At 45.6% G+C, this 19,334-nt stretch overlaps 1 protein-coding gene across 2 annotated transcripts in view; it reads right to left on the minus strand.

Annotated features, from left to right (window-relative positions):
• NYAP2 (neuronal tyrosine-phosphorylated phosphoinositide-3-kinase adaptor 2) overlaps positions 1-19,334 on the minus strand; it is a 196,737-nt gene that overhangs the window by 20,244 nt on the left and 157,159 nt on the right. The window contains exon 7 of one of the 2 annotated variants that reach the window (XM_030576306.1): positions 9,340-9,466. The exons of the other annotated variant lie outside the window; for it this stretch is intronic. Within the exon in view, the coding sequence (XP_030432166.1) occupies positions 9,353-9,466 (114 nt within the window). The 3' untranslated portion in view covers positions 9,340-9,352. The remainder of the gene's footprint in view (positions 1-9,339; positions 9,467-19,334) is intronic. 2 annotated transcript variants of the gene reach the window in all.

Here is a 19,334-nt window from a genome sequence, read left to right on the forward strand (position 1 = left end):
AGTTGCAGGAATCACGACGCCCACCTCTGAATCAACAGACAAGGGGGGTTCGTCGTTGCGCTGTTCCCCAATATTGCGTTAAGCTCGTCGTAGAACCGGCATGTTTTGGGGGCAGAGCCTGACCTGCCCTTTGCTGCTTTGGTCTTCTGATACGCCTGTCTGAGCTCTTTCACTTTCACTCGGCACTGTAACGAGTCCCTGGTATGTCCCCTCTCCCGCATGGCATTAGAAATTTTTTCAAAGGTTTTCTCATTTCTTCTGCTCGAGCGCAGTTCTGAAAGCACCGACTCTTCTCCCCATACAGCTATCAGATCCTGTAACTCCTGTGTGCTCCATGCTGGAGCTCTTTTCCTATTTTCAGGAGACTGCATTGTTCTCTCTGCTGCTGAGAGCTCCACGCTGTGCAAGCAGGAAATGGAATTTCAAAGTTCCCGGGGCTTTTCCTGTTTACCTGGCCAGCAGAAGAGTACCTTTACCTGTGTAGAGCGGCCACTAGAGCACTGTGGGATACGTCCCGGAGGCCATTAACTTCGATGGCCGTCCACACTATCATAAAATCGATTTTAAAAAATCGATTTTGGGGTTACTCCTCTCGTTTTGATGGAGTTCCAAAATCGATTTTAGGGACCCTTAAAATCGATTTTATGCACTCTGTAGTGTGGACGGTTACAGCTTAAAATCGATTTAAAGCTCTTAAAATCGATTTAAAGCTCTAGTCTGGACCTGGCCTAAGTAGCTGCTGACACTATGCTGCAATAACTTATTAGTCACTGAGGCCAATCCAGCAGGACAAAATCCCTGAAGAGAAATAATAAAACTAGCATTACATGGAAACAAAGTTGCTACACTTAAAAATAAAAATGGTTTATGTAAGCATATATAATTCTTCATAGAAGACTTTATCTCGTAAAGAACTTAAACACATGCTCCGCTTTAAGTATGTTAGTACAGTGTTTTGCAAATGGTGGGTCCTGATCCACCAGTGGGTTGCGGGAAGCTTCTAGATGGGGCGCAGGCCCTAGGTGAACATATACTTCTCATGGCTTGGTGTGGCAGGGAGGACCTGGTGTTGGTGGTGGGTGGGCGGGGTTGGAGAGTGAGCTCATCCCATCCTCTCCCCACAGCAATGGTTCCTGGATTCCTCTCCCTGTTCTGAGCGTTCTGATCTGGCAGATGGTTTAGAGCCAGGTCACAACGGTTTGAGTGATGCTGTGACCTCATGCGCCAGATCATAATACCTGAAAGGGGGAGCCAACCCCAGCTCCACAGGTCAGGAGCCACCACTATGGGGTGGGCTCGTTCACCCCCTCACCAGGCCCTCCCCTCTGCACTGGGCTAGGACTAGAGTCGCAGTGCTGGGGCAGAGGGTGCATTTATGTAATAGTGCATCACAATAAAAACCAACAGTTGTTTGGGTCACCTTTGTAAAAAGTTTGGGAACCACTGGCTTATAACCATCTATAATAACTTTAGTCTGCAACATGCTTTTAACCTCTCATCAGCATTTATTAACCCTTTGTAAACTATTTATCCATGTATTCTTACTGTAAGGTGTGACTGACATTTTCACCTGATCCTAAAACTCCATTGTACTGGAAAGGTGTTTCTTTCAAATGAAGAATACAAAATATTAATGAAAGCAATACCTTGTCACTTAGAAAAGCAATGTAATTAACTGACCAAGGCCCCTGATCCTATATACATTTATGCACGTGGGTGACTTTATGCACATAAGTTGTTCTTTGAGTTCGATGGAACTCCGCACATGAGACAAGCTGGCATTTGCAGGATCGGCACCCAATTGTCTAAGAGCATTAGTTGGAACTGGAAACACTTGATGAACACAAGATGAAAAAAAACAAATGGACAAAATGCTGAATGTTTTCAAACACCTTTCAATCACAAATGACCACTGAAAGATGAGTCTAGGAGAAAGGGAGTCAGCATTACAAACTTAGGTTCAATAAAATACCTTTTAAAGAACAGTAACATGTAAAGCAATAGAAAAATAATCATTTTTAAAGTTCTCATTTAAAATACATGACATTTTTATTTTCATAGTTCGACAAGACAAAATGAGGGTAAAAGTAAGTTATCAAAAGTGGGTGCTGGCATTCATACTTCTTTGCAATCAGCATACACTTAATGTATATGAATAGCCATATATTTCTAATGAAAGACTATGAACAAACACACATACATATACATAGATATATAAACATACTATACATACATACATGGGTGAATATACATATTTATGTGCATACAGTATACAGACGAGAGATTATACAACTACAGTAAGTGCAATATACTGTACTGTATAAGACTATACAAACATTGAGGGATTCTGATGAAATCATGACAACCATGAGAGCAAATCTGAGTGATTTATGATGTAAATTCCTGTCCTGTGGCATTTTATGCATCACACAATTAGAACAGAAAAACATGGTACAGAATATTCAGTTCATATACAAAAAGGCAAGACAACAGAGTGCATGGGGATAGCTGAAATGTGCATGATCAGACAAATAAGGTGGTTTTGTCTAGAATACAGGATCTTCATGTCCTTTACAGAGGGTGCTGATATATATAAATCCATGCTTTCATGAATTCTCTTTTCATGCCGTTGTTTCTAATTTCTATTTGTTTTCTTTATGAATACTATAAAATTCTTGCCCTGAGTTGAACATAAATACAGAAAGGAAAAAAGGAAATTGCATGCTTTTTGTTTTGTTTTTTATTTAAAACCAAGGCACAATGTCTTCAATAGTGATCGTAACGCCATTTAAAATAAACACCACAATGGTTATTGTCCTGGCACTACTTCTTTTGTTAACATGATTAAAAAACTAATTGGTTGCATTCAAAAGTCTCAGAACAAGTTTTGAAATTAATTTACGGGGTTTTTAAGAGAGTAAGTAAATTATAAGAGGGTGCCTTAAAGAGATATTCCCTAAAGGAGCAAGGAGTTTTGCAAGATAAAATTCAATTATAGCTAATTTACTGATGTTTAGGCATAACATATTATTTTACTCTCTCATTAGCATAAATTACTGCATAATGAAATGAAATTTTGAATGTAAGTTACTTCCATTTTTAACAGAACCACATACAAAGCTCCAAGAGCAGTTAAATAGTTGATGAAATACCTCTAGTTAAATTTTAATTTCTCTGTATGGCAGGACAGGAAAGTGATCTCATAAATACATTTCACAAACCTCAAGAGGTTTAGCCTAACAATATCACCTAATGAAACAATAAAAAATTGAGGCTGCTTACCCCAATCTCAGCAATCTGGATGTCTTCTATTGGTGAGGTTCTTTATTCTCACGTTTGCTTTTATGTCCATTAAATTAACAAGGTGACTAAATAATCATAAACACAGTTATGTGAATGAATAAAAGTGAATCACAGATCTTTCTATCATCCAAGATACATTGTGCATCTGAAGGGCCAGATCCTGAGCTGAGAAGCACTCAGAGGTGGAGCAGAGGTTGTAGGGTGTGCAAAGGTGGCTTTAAATCACCTCTGGGCTTCCCTAATCCCGGAAATGCCTTGTACTCAACTGGTCCCTCAAGCTATTCTGATTTGTGTTGGCTTTTATTGGCCCCAAGGGTCTTTGATGGCAATCTGGAAAGAATACCTTGGCCTTACCCTCTTTCTTCTGGTCACACTACTTACTTACCCATGACAGGGTGGCACATCAGGTGCTAGGGACATATTACACTATCTAAAAGATTCCCTGTGTAGAAGATCTTCCCTCAAGTGCATCCAGCAGTTCTGAGGCTGCTTTGCACAGCTGGAGCACCATAAAACAGTCCCAATGCACCAACAGACTGGGCCCACACTATGCGGAAGAGCTCAAAGAGCAAGCTGACCATACAAGGGGAGCAGGCTCCATTCTTTTAAAAGGCTCCCTGGACACTGGGCTGTTCAGAGAGGAATTGTGCCTCTATGAAGCATAATCTCTTCCAGAGCTTCAATTCCCCCCTTTGCAAAGGACCCTAATCAGACTTATAGCTATCTCTCTGCAGTAACCTGGGCCATAAGCACCTCAGTCTCTGAGCACCTCACAATCTTTCAGGTAGTTATGCCCACAACAGCCAATGAGGTAGGGCAGTGCTATTATCTACAGATTGGGAACTGAGAGGCTAAATGACTTGCCCAAGGCCACACATGGAATCTGTGGTAAAGGCAGGACTTAAACCCAGGCCTCCCTGGTCTTAGGTTAGCACCCTGACCACTGGACCAGCCTTCCAGTTTGCTTTGGTGATTAAAGGGGACTTCTGTGATACAGAGGTTTTATGCTGGCCCTCTGCACTGGGGCCTCCTCCTACTCAAGCTACAATGTGATCCTTTATACACTGTGATTTTCTGACAATCAACTGAAAATCCAGCCACTGGTATGTAGCATGCACAAAAACCCTACATAATAAACACAGCCTGAGAGCTGGAAAGCCCTTGGTATAGATCTCCCATGTATTGCAAAACACATCCCTGTCCCTATCAAAGAGAAATACAAGCTGCCTTAACCCTCATAGTCTGTGACAATCAATGAAATCCCACAATTGGGTAATGCTACAGCAACCACCTCCAGGAGATCACTGAAAGACCTGCCCCTCCCCTTGTGAAAATACAATGGCTTATCCCCAGGCTTCATCACACAACTAGTAGAGCTGGTCGAAAGCAGGGACACATTTTTCATCAAAAAAACACTGTGAAAATGTGTCCCTTTCTTTGTCAAAACATTGTTACATTTGAAAAGTTTTAAGCAGCTCTATTCCTAGGGAACATTCATCCTGAAGGTAGCATGGCAGTGCTTGCTTTTAAGTTTTCAAACCTCAGCTGAGAAACACAAGTGAGAATCTTAACAGAATAGAGCAACCCCCCCCCCACCACATATTAATTCCCAAATATCCATTTTTCTTGACTGGCCAGTCGCCATGTTGAGCCTTGAGGAGGGTGGAGCGAAAGGGGAGGTGCCTCACATGGTCACTGAGGGATGCTAGGCAAAAGGATTGAGGAGCTCAAGATTATATCTTTCTGTTCCCTTAACTGATTCCCTTTCCTAGAGAAAAATCTTCCTAAAGCCTGCTTGGATGGTCAGTTCTCCCCTTCTACAGGCATCACCTGTTCCCAAACCTGTCCCAGAGACTTTGGGCCATATTTTCAAAGGCATCTCAATGTGATTCAGTCATTTCCACACACAAATAATAAAATATGCACAGGGAAATCAGGTAGTTGAATGTGAAAACACTCTATTTGTGCAAGCAAGGGTAAGGCCAGCTTTGAAAACATGTCCCTTTGTCTCTATAGACAGTAAACCGCTCACTCATAATTCAAAGATTATCGTCTGATATAGGCCTGCCTCTCCACTCTGTTACACCAGGTTTATGCCTGAGATGGCATAAATAGACCCATAATCTATACACTTTGCATTAGTGGCCCTGGAACCTACTTAGTCAGTATGGTACACCCAGAGCTTCCATAGGCCTGTGGTCTGATTTTGCATCTATTGAAAACAGTGGCAAGACTCACATTCACATCAATAACAGTAAGGGCCTCACAGAACACATGATGTCAAGCTTTTAACCAGAGTCCTAATAATGTAAAACACAGTGATGCAGCCACCTGCTTCTGCCCATAACCATAGAACACTGAAGGAAAAATACTGGGACAGCAACAGCAGGGCTGTGTGCCAGCAGGAGATGACTTCTACACTTTTGACAATGACTTCAGCCCATGAGGGGAAGGATGCTGGACTCTGGAGAGATTCAGTGATTGCATCTATTTCAATATTTTAATAAATCCATTATGTTTACATTGGAGGGGTGTTGTGTTTTGTAACGATTTGGATCATTTTGGACTAATTCTCTGATACATAAGGCCATATTTCAAGCTGAAACTCAGCATAATGCAATGTGGTGCCTTTACTAAGGCAGTACATTTTTTCTTATTGTGCGCAGCATATTTAGTTGGATTGCCCACAGTAGAATTTTTCCTTAGTGTGTGCAAAACAGTTGTCTTTGGGAAAAAAAATAAAATAAAATAGTCCAATTGCTCCCTCTTGTGATGAGAACAAAGAAAAACAACCTAGATACAGAGAACACTGCACAACTCTAGAGCTCTGCACAACTCAGGCTATGGATCCCAAGGTTTCATTAGAAACTCAGAGCTCATCCCAGATTTGTGAACCTTTGATTAGGAATGGGCCCAAGCCATTGCTCACATTTTGAGCGGAGACCGCTGATGTGCGGACTTGGGTCTGAATGCTGTTATTAGGGTCTGTCTACATTCGATCAGACTGGAATCCCAAATCCACACACTCCCAAAATTTTGAGAATGCCTTAAAATCTGAATCCTGTGGCCCTGGTTGATCTCTACTTTTGAGCATACACAGGCCCATCTCCTTCACCTGTATACCGCCAGCATATCCCCCTGTGCCCCCATCCTTCTCCCATGTACCACCAGCACCTCCCCCTATGCTGCCATAGTTCTCCAATGTACCACCAGCAGCTCTCCCTATGTCCCCATCCCTGTCCTATGTAGCACTCCCCGGCACCCTCTTCCCCCAAACCAGAGCTGTGACTCTCTTCTGGCCCTTTGTCTCATAGATCTCCGGGAGCTCTATCGGGCAGCTCAGGAAGGCCCACCCCCTGCAGATCATCAGCCCAGAAACCAGCAGCAGCCTCCCAGCAAACCCAGCATGAATATGTCTCCTCAGAACCTAAGTACAGAAGTCTCCACTTCAGTGGGTGGGGTCTGGGTGGGAGGGGAGAGAAGGAGTTCAGGTTGTTTCTCAGTTTCTGAGTAGGGAGAGAGATGCACAGGTGAAAGCATGCGGTGAAGGGGAGAAGGGATAGAGCAAGTGTTCAGACGGCGTCTCAAACATCCAGGAGGAGAAGAGAGCATATTTGGAAGCAGAGTTCTTTTGATATGACTTGTGCTTGCAGGACAGAATCGCAACCTAACCAGCCTGCTCCTGGAGTTCCCGCCTTTCCGAGCAGCTCAGACATGACTATGAATGTTCTAAGACCTGCAGGGCTTCCACCAACTCCATCAGTAATTAGATACGAACTCGCCTACTGTTCAAAAGGTTGAGTTACAACCTTCCCAAGCCATTCCTCTTGTAGTATTGCACTAGCTCTTGCATACAGCCATTCAATGTGAGGCACAGTTGTACTATGGTCTTTTCTCAGATATCCTGCCCTGTCCTCCCTTCCCCTCCCTCCAATTGCCTATTAAAGGTGATCAAAGAAAAACTGCCATTTAAAATTTGCAGCTGTTCTAGCTACCTCTGGTGTCAACCATGCTTCATTGTAGAGAACGTAATCGCTACAAACTTCATTAACAAATTCACCAAATTTTTAGGTCAAAACTGGTTTGCACAGGACTACAGTCTTGTCCATTAAGAGTCCAGCACTGAACAAACCCAGTTTTCCAGCAGTTAGATCTTGCAGGTGAAGTTTAGGCTGGAAATCCTGCACACATTGGCTTGGATTCCCTCCGAACTGGCTGATTCAGTGGATCACTGAGCTGGACTCTTCTCTCACTGACAGGATTCCATACCAGGCTCACTCCACTGGCTTCAATGGGGTTATTTGCGACTTGTTCCAGTGTCAGTGAGAAGAGGCTTAGGCTCACTACCCTGAATACAGCACAAGTGGCAGCCTCCCAAAAGCATTGCCAGGCAAAAACAGCTCGAAAGAACCACTGCTGGCTTGCAAATGCAGCTCAAATGGCAAGGCCGTTTGCATCACATGCACCCCTTTGCTCTGTGTCCCTTCCAGGAGAACCTGGCAAGGACTCACTCAGAACAACATGGCTTTCAAATGGGGCTCTAGCCTTTTGGGGCAAGGACTGTGTTTCTACAGCTTCTGGCACAATAGGGTCTTGGTCTATGACTGGAGCTCCTAAGTGCTACAGCAAACAAACTAATGATAATCGGTTCCCCCTCCCAAGATTGAGTTAAAATGGCTTTTATCCCTTTTTTGTCTCAATTTCAGTTGAGCTGGCAGTTAAAGTACAAGAAGTTAAAATACCATGGCATTGCCTGTTGGAAGCAGCACTGCAGAGTGGAATGTTCTCATGACACTGCACTGAGCAAACTGTCTGAAGATGCAGCCGTCTGCTACTTAACCCACCCACACTGAATACTTCACATGAATTCTGAGGCTAGACAAATTAATTGAGAAATCCCTGGTTGCTAAGGACCAAACAATACTCGATAGGAGTTTTGACACTGACTTAAATTCACAGTTGCTGCAGGCACCTCTGAAAGAGAGCCATCAAAATCTCCCCTTGTCTCTGGGTTATTTTGAGTTACATTTTTACCTGAGCTGCTTAGGAGTATGAGAGGGACTAAGAAATGCTTTTGGTAATCCTTGCATCCAAGTACACAGGAGTATGTGGGTGCTGTGTGTCATTTATCTATCTATCTATCCTAGGCACTTGTATGCCCCCGCCCCCTCCCCCAGCAGTTCCTGAGAACCTCACAAAACCCCTGTGAGATGGGGCAGTGCTATTATTCCCATTGTAAATATGGGGAACTGAGGCACAGAGAGGCCCAAGGTCACACAAAAAAATCTGTGGCAGCGCCAGGACTTGGACCCAGGTCTTAAGTATTACACTACTGCCCTCATCACTGGACCGTCTTCCTCCTTCTAATCCCCACAGTTCTGACTGTGGAGCAGGTGGGCCAAGGAGGGGTCAGCAGAGGAAAATGGGCATAGCCAAGACTTCCCAGTGCATCAGCCAGCACAGCCGCATGGGGGTATTGAGCAGCAGCAAATTATTAACATCCCTGGAGCAAAGGGGAAGCAGGAAAGGGAGCTAGCCTTTCAATGCATTCCCTAAACCACCCCAGACACAGAGCTTGAGGCAAAATCCATACATCCTGAAGAATTTCTTACTGTAGTAGTCCCCAGTGATTGTACAGTCAGCTGTATTAGTCTCAATTACGTACAAAAAGAATCTCCTGCCAACCCAAAGAAACTCAGAATTAATCTATATTGTTGGTTCTCTTCTCCATAAATATTGAAGAGGTCTCTGAACACAGAGCACAACAACGACAGTTAAGGAATGACCCAAAATACATAACAACATGCTTAGAGCACAGTAATTGTGGGTTTGCATGTTCAGATACTTAGAACTAACAAAACTATAAAATATTTGCATGTGATTGCGTTAGCAGAGTATAAAATAAAATTGAAAAAAGTGGACAAGATGGTGGGTTAGCCTGCCCTCTGAATTTTTTTGCATGTATTGTTTTAGGGCAGGATGTATAATGCATCAAAGCTTTCGCAGGGCCTGTGGACCACATCTTGCAATCCTTACCCATCAAATTCCCTCAGTATCCACCTCCTGTCTCTTGTCTTGTACTTAGATTGTGAGGTCTTTGGGCCTGTGTTTGTACAGCTCCTAGCAGAATGGGGTCTTGGCCCACGAGCGAGGATCCCAGGCACTAAGGTAATACAAATAATAAATAACGTTATGTTGGAAGGTGTTAATGGTTGCATTAAGTGATCTTTGATCTAGACAGCCACAGATCTGATTAAAGCTGATGGCTGCACTAATCATGCTTCTTTAAATTTAGGCTAAATGCAAGGAGCAAATTAAGACTCTTTATGGACTGAGATAGCTGGAAACAACAGAAGCCACTGCTAAAGGCAATAGGTGCATGGCAAATCCTGATCAGAAGCTAAGCTGTGAGGGTTGAGCAGTTCCCTGTTTGCAGACACAGGGACTTTGGGTTTGTCTGGTAGCTGTCCGTATGTCAAAGAAAACAAGCAGACTCAACAAAAGCAGGGCTGGCATTTCCATTTAGGGGCCTAGGCAATCACCTAGGGCGCCAGGATTATTGGGGGGCAGCATTTTGCCGGGGGGGTGGAAGGTGGCTCTGGCGGACCTGCCGCAGTCGTGCCTGCGGAGGGTCCCCTGGTCCCGCGGTTCCAAGGGAGCTGCCGGAGGCATTCCTGCGGACGGTCCGCTGCTCCCATGGCTCCGGTGGACCTCCCACAGGCATGGCTGCGGCAGCTCCACCAGAGCCGCGGACCAGCGGACCCTCTCAGCAGGCACGACTGCGGCAGGTCCACCGGAGCAGCGGGACCAGCGCGCAGGGTGGCGAAATGGCTGTCTGCCTAGGGTGCTAAAAACACTAGTGCCGGTCCTGAACAGAAGCAGTTGCATGCATGGCCCTGCAATGGATCAGAGACATAGGCGGCGGGTTATATACATTTCCCGTGCTCGGGCTCCAGCAATATTTGGAGCTGGGTCTTTCCCCTGGCCCTGCCTGGATCGAGCCCCAGGCCCCGCAGGTCTCCCCCCCAGCCGCATCCCTGCCTGGAGCAGGTCCCAGTCCCCGCCTGCCACCCCTCCCCCTGCGTGCCCCCCGCAGCGCTGTGTCCCTGCCTGACAAAAAGCAGCATGCGCCTCTCCCCTGCCTGCTCGTGCTACCGGCAGAACTGCTGTCTGCTGCCCCAGGGTCCTAGTGCCTGCCCTCCACTAATGGCAAGGCATTCTGCCCTTACCCTGCTCTAGCCCTGAGCCTCTCCAACGCCCCAAACCCTCATCCCCAGCCAGATCTCTCATCTCCCTGCACCCTAATCCTCAGCTCTAGCCCTGAGTCCCCCCACGCAGCATGAACCCCTCATCCATAGCCCCACACCCCTCACCCCAACCCTCTGCCCTAGCCCTGAGCCCCCTCCTGCATCATGAATCTCATCCCCAGTCCCAGCCAGAACCCTCATCCCCTCGCACCCTGATCCTCTGCCCCAGCCCTGAGACCCCCCTCAGCATGAACCCCTCATCCTCAGCCCCACAGCCCTCACCCACACCCCAACCCTCTGCCCTAGCCCTGAGCCCCCTCCTGCATGATGAACCCCCCATCCCCTGCCCCAGCCAGAACCCTCATCCCCTCGCACTCTATTCCTCTGCCCCAGCCCTGAGCCCCCCCCACATCATGAACCTCTCATACTCAGCTCCACAGTCCTCACCCCACACACAAACTCTCTGCCCTGAGCCCCCTCCTACATCATGAACCCCTCATCACCAGCCAGATCCCTCATCCCCCCGCACCCTAATCCTCATCCCCAGCCCTGAGCCCCCTCCTGCATCATGAATCCCTCATCCTCAGCCCCAGAGCCCTCACCCCGCACTCCCTCCTATCCCCAAACTCCCTCCCAGAGGGTGCACCCTTCCCCCTTCCCACACACCCCTTCCCAACCCCAAAATCCCTCCCAGAGCCTGCACCTCTCACCCCTTCCTATGCCCCCACCCCCAGCCCAGAACCTGCACCCAAACTCCATCCCAAAGCCTGCATCCCTCACCCCCTCCTGCACACCCACCCCCTGCCCCAGCCCGGAGCCTGCACCCAGCACTCAAACTCCATCCCAAAGCCTGCACCTCTCCTGCACTCTAATCCCCAGCCCAGGATCTGCGCCCCAGACCTCCCCCCCAAGCCCCCTCCCAGAGCCTTAGGTAGATGGGGGTGGAGTTTGGGGGGGCGGAGTTGGGGGGAGGGTTCTGGGCACCACCAAAATTTCTACAAGCTTGCCACCCATGAAGAGACTGGGCACTCTTTGGGGCACAGGACTGATTGGCAGAACAGACTTGAAACTAGTGAGCAAGGAAACTTCCTGCTGTTGTTTGTTCCTATTGTGTTCATAGCAACTGAACTTTGTGTACAGGATTGTACCAAAGAATACCCTGGACTTGTATCATCCATTTCTCCTAACAGAAACAAGCCCGGAAGGCCCCAAACATTGCCTAACTGCTTGACCCAAAGGGGTAACAATAATAAATACCCCAGTCCTCTGAAGTTTATGGACAAGCTTGACTTCACTGGTGCAACTTGTGTGTAATTGATCAAAAACCTGAGAAAAGGGAGAGGTCACAGTCCAAAGTAGCTAGCTGAGGAGTTAGATACTACTCAACGTGAGTAAGGATGGAGGAACCTGGCCCTTTTATTGTAGTCCCCTCACCCTGGTAGCACCATGATAGCAACATGCTGATGTCAGTTTCTTCCGGATATCCTTCAGGAACCATCTCCAGCTTGGATTTATGATATTGAATTATCAAAATGGCTTTTACTATGAAGTCTACATCAATTCCGTTAGGAGCATCAGTTTTTACAGTTACCATTTCCCTCGTATTCAAGCAGGATGACAGAATACCTCAGTTCAGAAGGTTCTCCATCTACCTCTAACTACTCTATTTCTTTTATATCATGGAAGTTTAATAGGGCTGGTGTGATCTGTTATGGATCCTTGTGGTTCTTGACTGATTTGTGTTCATTTTTCAACAACAGAATTCATTAAGTGTGAAAGTCAGGAAATCAGTCCCTCTTAAGAAGTCTGACAACTGTGGTTTATTTACTGACTCCTCTGGTACTTTTGTACAGTATTGCTGTGGGAATATAGAAGCTTTGGCCTGACAGAAATGTAAACAAAAAAGCACTGCTGCACTGTTTATGTTCCAGGGGGCATAGGGGATATATTAATTCTGAAAGCACAGATCCCAAATAAAGCATAGACATTTTAATTCATTAGAGAAATATTTGTTTAGCTGCTTTTAAAAAAGAATTATAACAACAACAATAATTTGCTCTTCTAAAGGAAATCAAACCACACTGAAGAAATTCATTAATTAGAGTATAAGTACAACCTTCCGAAGCATGTAAGTATTACTGTACCCATTTTACACATGGTTAAACTGAGGCACAGGGTCTAGACTTATGGCTGAGGCAATATGAGAGTACTCATGTGCTTAAAGTTAGGCAATGTTTAAATACCTTGTTGCACTAGGGGCAGAGTGCTCAAGTGGCTCTGCACGATGCCCCCACCCCACCCTGAGCACTGGCTCCACAGCTCCCATTTGCTGGGAACCATGGCCAACGGGAACTGCAGGGGTGATGCCTGTGGGCAGAGGCAGCATGCAGAGATGCTGAGCCACATCTCTGTCTAGGAGCAGCAGGGACAGGTCGCCACTTGCAGGGAGCCACCCGAGGTGAGCGCTGCCTGGATCTGGCACCCCAAAAGCCCTTCCAGATACCAACCCCCTGCCCCAAGCCCCCTCATGCACACAGAGCTCATGCCCTGCACTCCTCCCATGCCCCAACCCTCTGCCCGGCATCCGCTCCTGCACTCTGAACTCATTGTGGCCATTCCTCCACCTAGAGCTCCTGCACTCTGAACTCATTGTGGCCATTCCTCCACCTAGAACAGCAGGGACATGTCACTGCTTCCAGGGAGCCACACGGAGCCAGGTAGGAAGCCTACTGGCCCCATGCCAACTGGACTATAAACCAGACTTTCTATGAAGATTAGAATTGCTGGTTTGTAGAGCTTTCCAGTTCGTACAGGGCCAGATAAAGCAGCTTTTACTATATACAGCACTGTTTCTCAAACTGGGGTCGCCGAAGCCGGGCCAGTTGTTTACCTGCTCTGTCCGCAGATCCAGCCAATCGTGGCTCCCACTGGCTACGGTTCGCTGCTCCAGGCCAATGAGGGCTGCTAGAAGCGGCACGGGCCGAGGGATTTACTAGCCGCCTCTTCCAGCAGCTCCCATTGGCCTGGAGCAGCGAACTGCGGCCAGTGGGAGCCATAATCGGCCAGATCTGCGGACGGGGCAGGCAAACAAACTGGCCCGGCCTTCCAGGGGCTTTCCCTACACAAGCAGCAACCCCAGTTTGAGAAACACTGGTATACAGCATACCCAAATACACACCCAAAAATAGACAGCTAGAAGACACAGCAACTTCTATAGCTGCCACTAGATGGAGCCATCAGTCCACCTGCAATTTTAAAGGTACCTAAATTTCTTCACTGTTATACAGAGCGGTCACTCTCAACCTTTCCATACTACTGTACCCCTTTCACGAGTCTGATTTGTCTTGTGTACCCACACGTTCCACCTCACTTTAAAACTTACAAAATCAGATATAAAAATACAAAACTGTCACAGCACACTATTACTGAACAAGTGCTTACTTTCTCATTGTTACCATAGAATTACAAAATAAAACAATTGGAATATAGAGAGGAGGAGCGCTAGGCAGAGATGGGCTACACCTAACAAAGAGAGGGAAGAGCATCTTCCCCAGCAGGCTGGCTGACCTAGTGAGGAGGGCTTTAAACTACTTTCACCAGGGGAAAGAGACCAAAGCCCTGCGGGAAGTGGGATACCAGGAGGAATCATGAGCAGGAGAGCACAAGAGGGGAGGGCTCCTGCCTCATACTGAGAAAGAAGGATGATCAGCGAGTTATCTTAAGTGCCTATACACAAATGCAAGAAGCCTGGGAAACAAGCAGGGAGATCTGGAAGTCCTGGCACAGTCAAGGAATTATGCTGTGATTGGAATAACAGAGACTTGGTGGGATAACTCACATGACTGGAGTACTGTCATGGATGGATATAAACTGTTCAGGAAGGACAGGCAGGGCAGAAAAGGTGAGGGAGTTGCACTGTATGTAAGAAAGCAGTATGACTGCTCAGAGATCTCGTATGAAACTGCAGAAAAACCTGAGAGTCTCTGGATTAAGTTTAGAAGTATGAGCAACAAGGGGGATGTCGTGGTGGGAGTCTGCTATAGACCACCAGACCAGGGGGATAAGGTGGACGAGGCTTTCTTCCAGCAACTAACAGAAGTTACTAGATAAGAGGCCCTGGTTCTCATGGGAGATTTCAATCACCCTGATATCTGCTGGGAGAGCAATACAGACAATCCAGGAAGTTTTTGGAAAGTGTAGGAGACAATTTTCTGGTTTAAGTGCTAGAGGAACCAAGTAGGGGCAGAGCTCTTCTTGACTTGCTGCTCACAAACAGGGAAGAATTAGTAGGGGAAGCAAAAGTGGAACCTGGGAGGCAGTGACCATGAGATGGTCGAGTTCAGGATGCTGACACAAGGAAGAAAGGAGAGCAGCAGAATACGGACTGTGGACTTCAGAAAAGCAGACTTTGACTCTTTCAGGGAACTGATGGGCAGGATCCCCTGGGAGAATAACATGAGGGAGAAAGGAGTCCAGGAGAGCCGGCTGTATTTTAAAGACTCCTTACTGAGGTTGCAGGAACAAACCATCCTGATGTGTAGAAAGAATAGTAAATATGGCAGGCGACCAGCTTGGCTTAACAGTGAAATCCTTGCTGATCTTAAACACAAAATAGAAGCTTACAAGAAGTGGAAGATTGGACAAATGACCAGGGAGGAGTATAGAAATATTGCTCAGGCATGCAGGAGTGAAATCAGGAAGGCCAAATCACACTTGGAGTTGCAGCTAGCAAGAGATTTTAAGAGTAACAAGAAGGGTTTCTTCAGGTATTTTAGCAACAAGAAGGTGGTCAAGGAAAGTGTGGGACCCTTACTGAAAGGGGGAGGCAACCTAGTGACAGAGGATGTGGGGAAAAAGCTAAAGTACTCAGTGCTTTTTTTGCCTCTGTCTTTATGAACAAGGTGAGCTCCCAGACTGCTGCACCGGGCAGCACAGCATGGGAGGAGGTGACTAGCCCTCTGTGGAGAAAGAAGTGGTTCAGGACTATTTAGAAAAGCTGGGCAGGCACAAGTCCATGGTGCCGGATACGCTGCATCCGAGGGTGCTAAAAGAGTTAGTGGATGTGATTGCAGAGCCATTGACCATTATCTTTGAAAACCCATGGCGAGTGGCAGAGGTCCCGGATGACTGGAAAAAGGCTAATGTAATGCCTGTCTTTAAAAAAGGGAAGAAGGAGGATCTGAGGAACTACAGGCCTGTCAGCCTCACCTCAGTCCCTAGAAAAATCATGAAGCAGGTCCTCAAGGAATCAATTCTGAAGCACTTAGAGGAGAGGAAAGTGATCAGGAACAGTCAGCATGGATTCACCAAGGGCAAGTCATGCCTGACTAACCTAATTGCCTTCTATGATGAGATAACTGGCTCTGTGGATGAGGGGCAAGCAATGGACATGTTATTCCTTGACTTTGGCAAAGCTTTTGATATAGTCTCACACAGTATTCTTGCCAGCAAGTTAAAGTAGTATGATAGTGTACTTACATTTCAGTGTATAGTATAAAGAACAATATAAACAAATAATTTGTCTGCATGAAATTTTAGTTTGCATTGATTTCGCTAGTGCTTTTTATGCAGCCTGTTGTAAAACTAGGCAAATATCTAGACGAGTTGAAGTACCCCCTGGGTGTACTCCCAGGGGTTAAACTTACCCCTGTTTGAGAGCCACTGATGTAGAGAGATAAGATGGCTGAGGTAATACATTTTATTGGACCAACTTCTGTTGGTAAAAGGCAAGCTTTGGAGCTACACAGAGCTCTTCTTCAGGTGTTTTTTTTATCATGTATCAGGGATTTCTGCTCCTTTGCTTAGTACCATTAACAGGGGTGGTATAGTAAGATTTGGAGTTGACAGTTATGGGGAGGAATTTTTGGCTTTTGGTTTTCAAATACAGTTCAAAGATACATTTTGGAGAAAATATTTTCAGCTCATCTTTAACCAGACCTCCATTTCTGCAGCTGTAACTTTGCAAGGGCAAATAACTCTGGGACTAGAATGGAGAAGAGGATTTAAAATCTGGCCCTATGATGTATAATTCATCATAAAGCTTCCATATATTACAGTGCAAATAAAGTTATGTAAATAAATTAGCACCACTAAGTTGGACTAGATTATGCAGTAAAAACCTGATTTGTGACATTCTGAAGTCAAAGGTGGATTATGCAGCCAATTCGTTCACTATGGGATTGCAGAGTACATGGAGCAAGATTTTCACGAACAGGAACCAAAAGGGTAGACTCCTAAGTAAATATTTAGGCACCTAAATAAGTAACTGGATTTTCCAAAGAGTTCCAATTTATTTCAAGAGGAGCTACAGGATGCCTGCCACTTTTGAAAATGAGGTCACTCAGGAGCCTAACACTGGTTTTGAAAAATTTGGCCATGAGCCCTAGGAAAAGCCACACTACAGATGAAATGTACATTGTCTTTTCTTACCAAACATCCTAGGAAGAGAACAGACTCCATGGAAACATCTTTCCCCAAATATCTTTGGATTGGGAAGGACCCCTACAATGTTCAGATAGTCTAATGTTCTTCCAGCTCATTAGCCCTATCCATTCAGTCTGGGTAGAGTGGATCTGAGTAGGTAAAAAAATTATGCAACCGAAGAATGAGAACATGAAGGTCTGTTATCTTTAGCTGTAAACCCCAGAGCCTATCTTTTCTACATAGAGTGTAGCATGCTCAGCAGTTCTGGAAACCAGATCGTTTATTTAGGGAAACTCTTCCCCTGCATGGGATATTGGGAGGTTGGGATTATTCTCTCACCCAGGACTCTAAGATATATGAATTCTCCATTGTGCACTCTTGGGAAAAGCCATAAGGGCCACATGATGGGAGCTTTAAGCAGAAGATGTGTAGACTCATAGGCCACATAACTGGTGGCCCATGGCCTGACCACTTTTTAATCAGAAGCCACTCAAGACAATCTGACACCCTAGGCAAAACTCCTCATATGCCAACCGTGATGAGGGGCAGCCAGGCCATATGGGAGTTAGAGGCATTGTGACCTGCCTCATGAGTCCATTGCAATGGGACAGCTGGGCCAAATCTGCCTTGTGAGGCAGCTGCCCAGAAATCTGCTGCCCTAAGCAGCTACCTACTATAGCTAGAGCATGCCCTGCTTTTATGGTGGAAGTAGAGAGTGGAGGTGAGCAGTGCCCAGAGCAGCAGCAGGATGAGCACGCTGGATCCACAGCATGGTCAGCCTTGCCACAGTGAGTGTGCTGTATGGAGTACCCCTCCCCACCACTTCAAATGGTGCTCCACAGCCCCTCTCTATGGTGCAATCAGAGCATGACTGCTGCACATGTAGACATACTCGAGCTTGAGTAACAAAGTAGTGAAGCTGTGGCAGCACAAGATAGCTGCTCAAGTACATCACCAGGGTCCCATTCGGGGCTGCACAGTTTGTGCTGACACCTTTGCCACTCTGGCTTCATTGTTATTCGAGTTACCTAGATCAAAGCTAGCTCTGGTATGTCTACATATGCTGCATGTCACACCTCTGATTGCAGTATAGACAGACCCCAAGATATCTAAATACTGATTTAGGCACCAGTTTCAAAACTTTAGGCACTGATTTTAAAATTCTTGTCCATAGAAATCTGATTTTCCTTTGGGGGAGTATGAAGTGTATATCTTTACATTTCTGGTCTCCCATGTTTAAGAAGGATGAATTCAAACTGGAACAGGTACAGAGAAGGGCTACTAGGATGATCTGAGGAATGGAAAACCTGCCTTATGAAAGGAGACTCAAAGAGCTTGGCTTATTTAGCTTAAACAAAAGAAGGCTGAGGAAAGATATGATTGCTCTCTATAAATATATCAGAGGAATAAACACCAGGGGGTCAGACTAGAAGATCATAATGGTCCCTTCTGACCTTAAAGTCTATGATTTTATGACTCATGATAGGAGCTTTAAGCAGAAGAAAACAAGCAATTATCTGAAGGTCACTCAACCTGTTGTAGCAACTAGTAACCTGTTGTAGACATCATCTTCATGGCAGGAAGACTGCTTATTTGCACCATAGCCACTATATCTGCTTAGCTATTTACCATGCTAACTGGGCTGAGCTGAGAGAAGAGCCATTAAAAGTTCCAGGCAAGACTGTTTCCTGCAGCACTGTGTAACTTTCTAGTGCTTTTTCCATTCTAGTTTTAAATGAAAGTTGAGGCTCCTGTAGACAAAACTGTCCTATGACCTTTATTGCTTCTTGTGGTTGAGTTATTATTCCTAACCCTGGCACTGCTTTTGAATTCTACTATGATCATTACTGGAAAGTTTAAACCTTCTTACGCCACTTACATTGAATATACCTGTCACCAACTCCATTCATGGATGGACAAGAATTTAGAAGGTCTATGCACCAACCAGAAATTGGAGACAATAGTATGGGAGCTACACTGCTGTCTTCCAACTGAAGAAAAAAACCAAAACAAAACAAACAGCTAACTGGCAGCATGAAGGATGCTACATGTTTGCAGACAAAGTACAAGGTTCACAAAAATAGGCCTGAAACAAGGCTCTGCATTGCAAAAGGGATGAAATGCAGGCATCAGAACTACAAAAGGATTTTTTCCTCAATGGTTTCTGTTCCTTAATATGTGCTAACAGAACTGCCATAATCATGCAACTCAGTACAAGGAATTTTGCTGTAACAGTCCTAATCTAACACCACAAGAACAAGATGAACAAAAATCAGTTTGCAAAATCCATTTGGAGCAACAAATTGGCAATAGATGCATTTGTTATTTTTTAAACTGGTATCTGAAATTCTTTCCTAGTTC

Source organism: Gopherus evgoodei, chromosome 9 (assembly GCF_007399415.2).
Source record: "Gopherus evgoodei ecotype Sinaloan lineage chromosome 9, rGopEvg1_v1.p, whole genome shotgun sequence".
Classification (NCBI taxonomy): domain Eukaryota; kingdom Metazoa; phylum Chordata; order Testudines; family Testudinidae; genus Gopherus; species Gopherus evgoodei.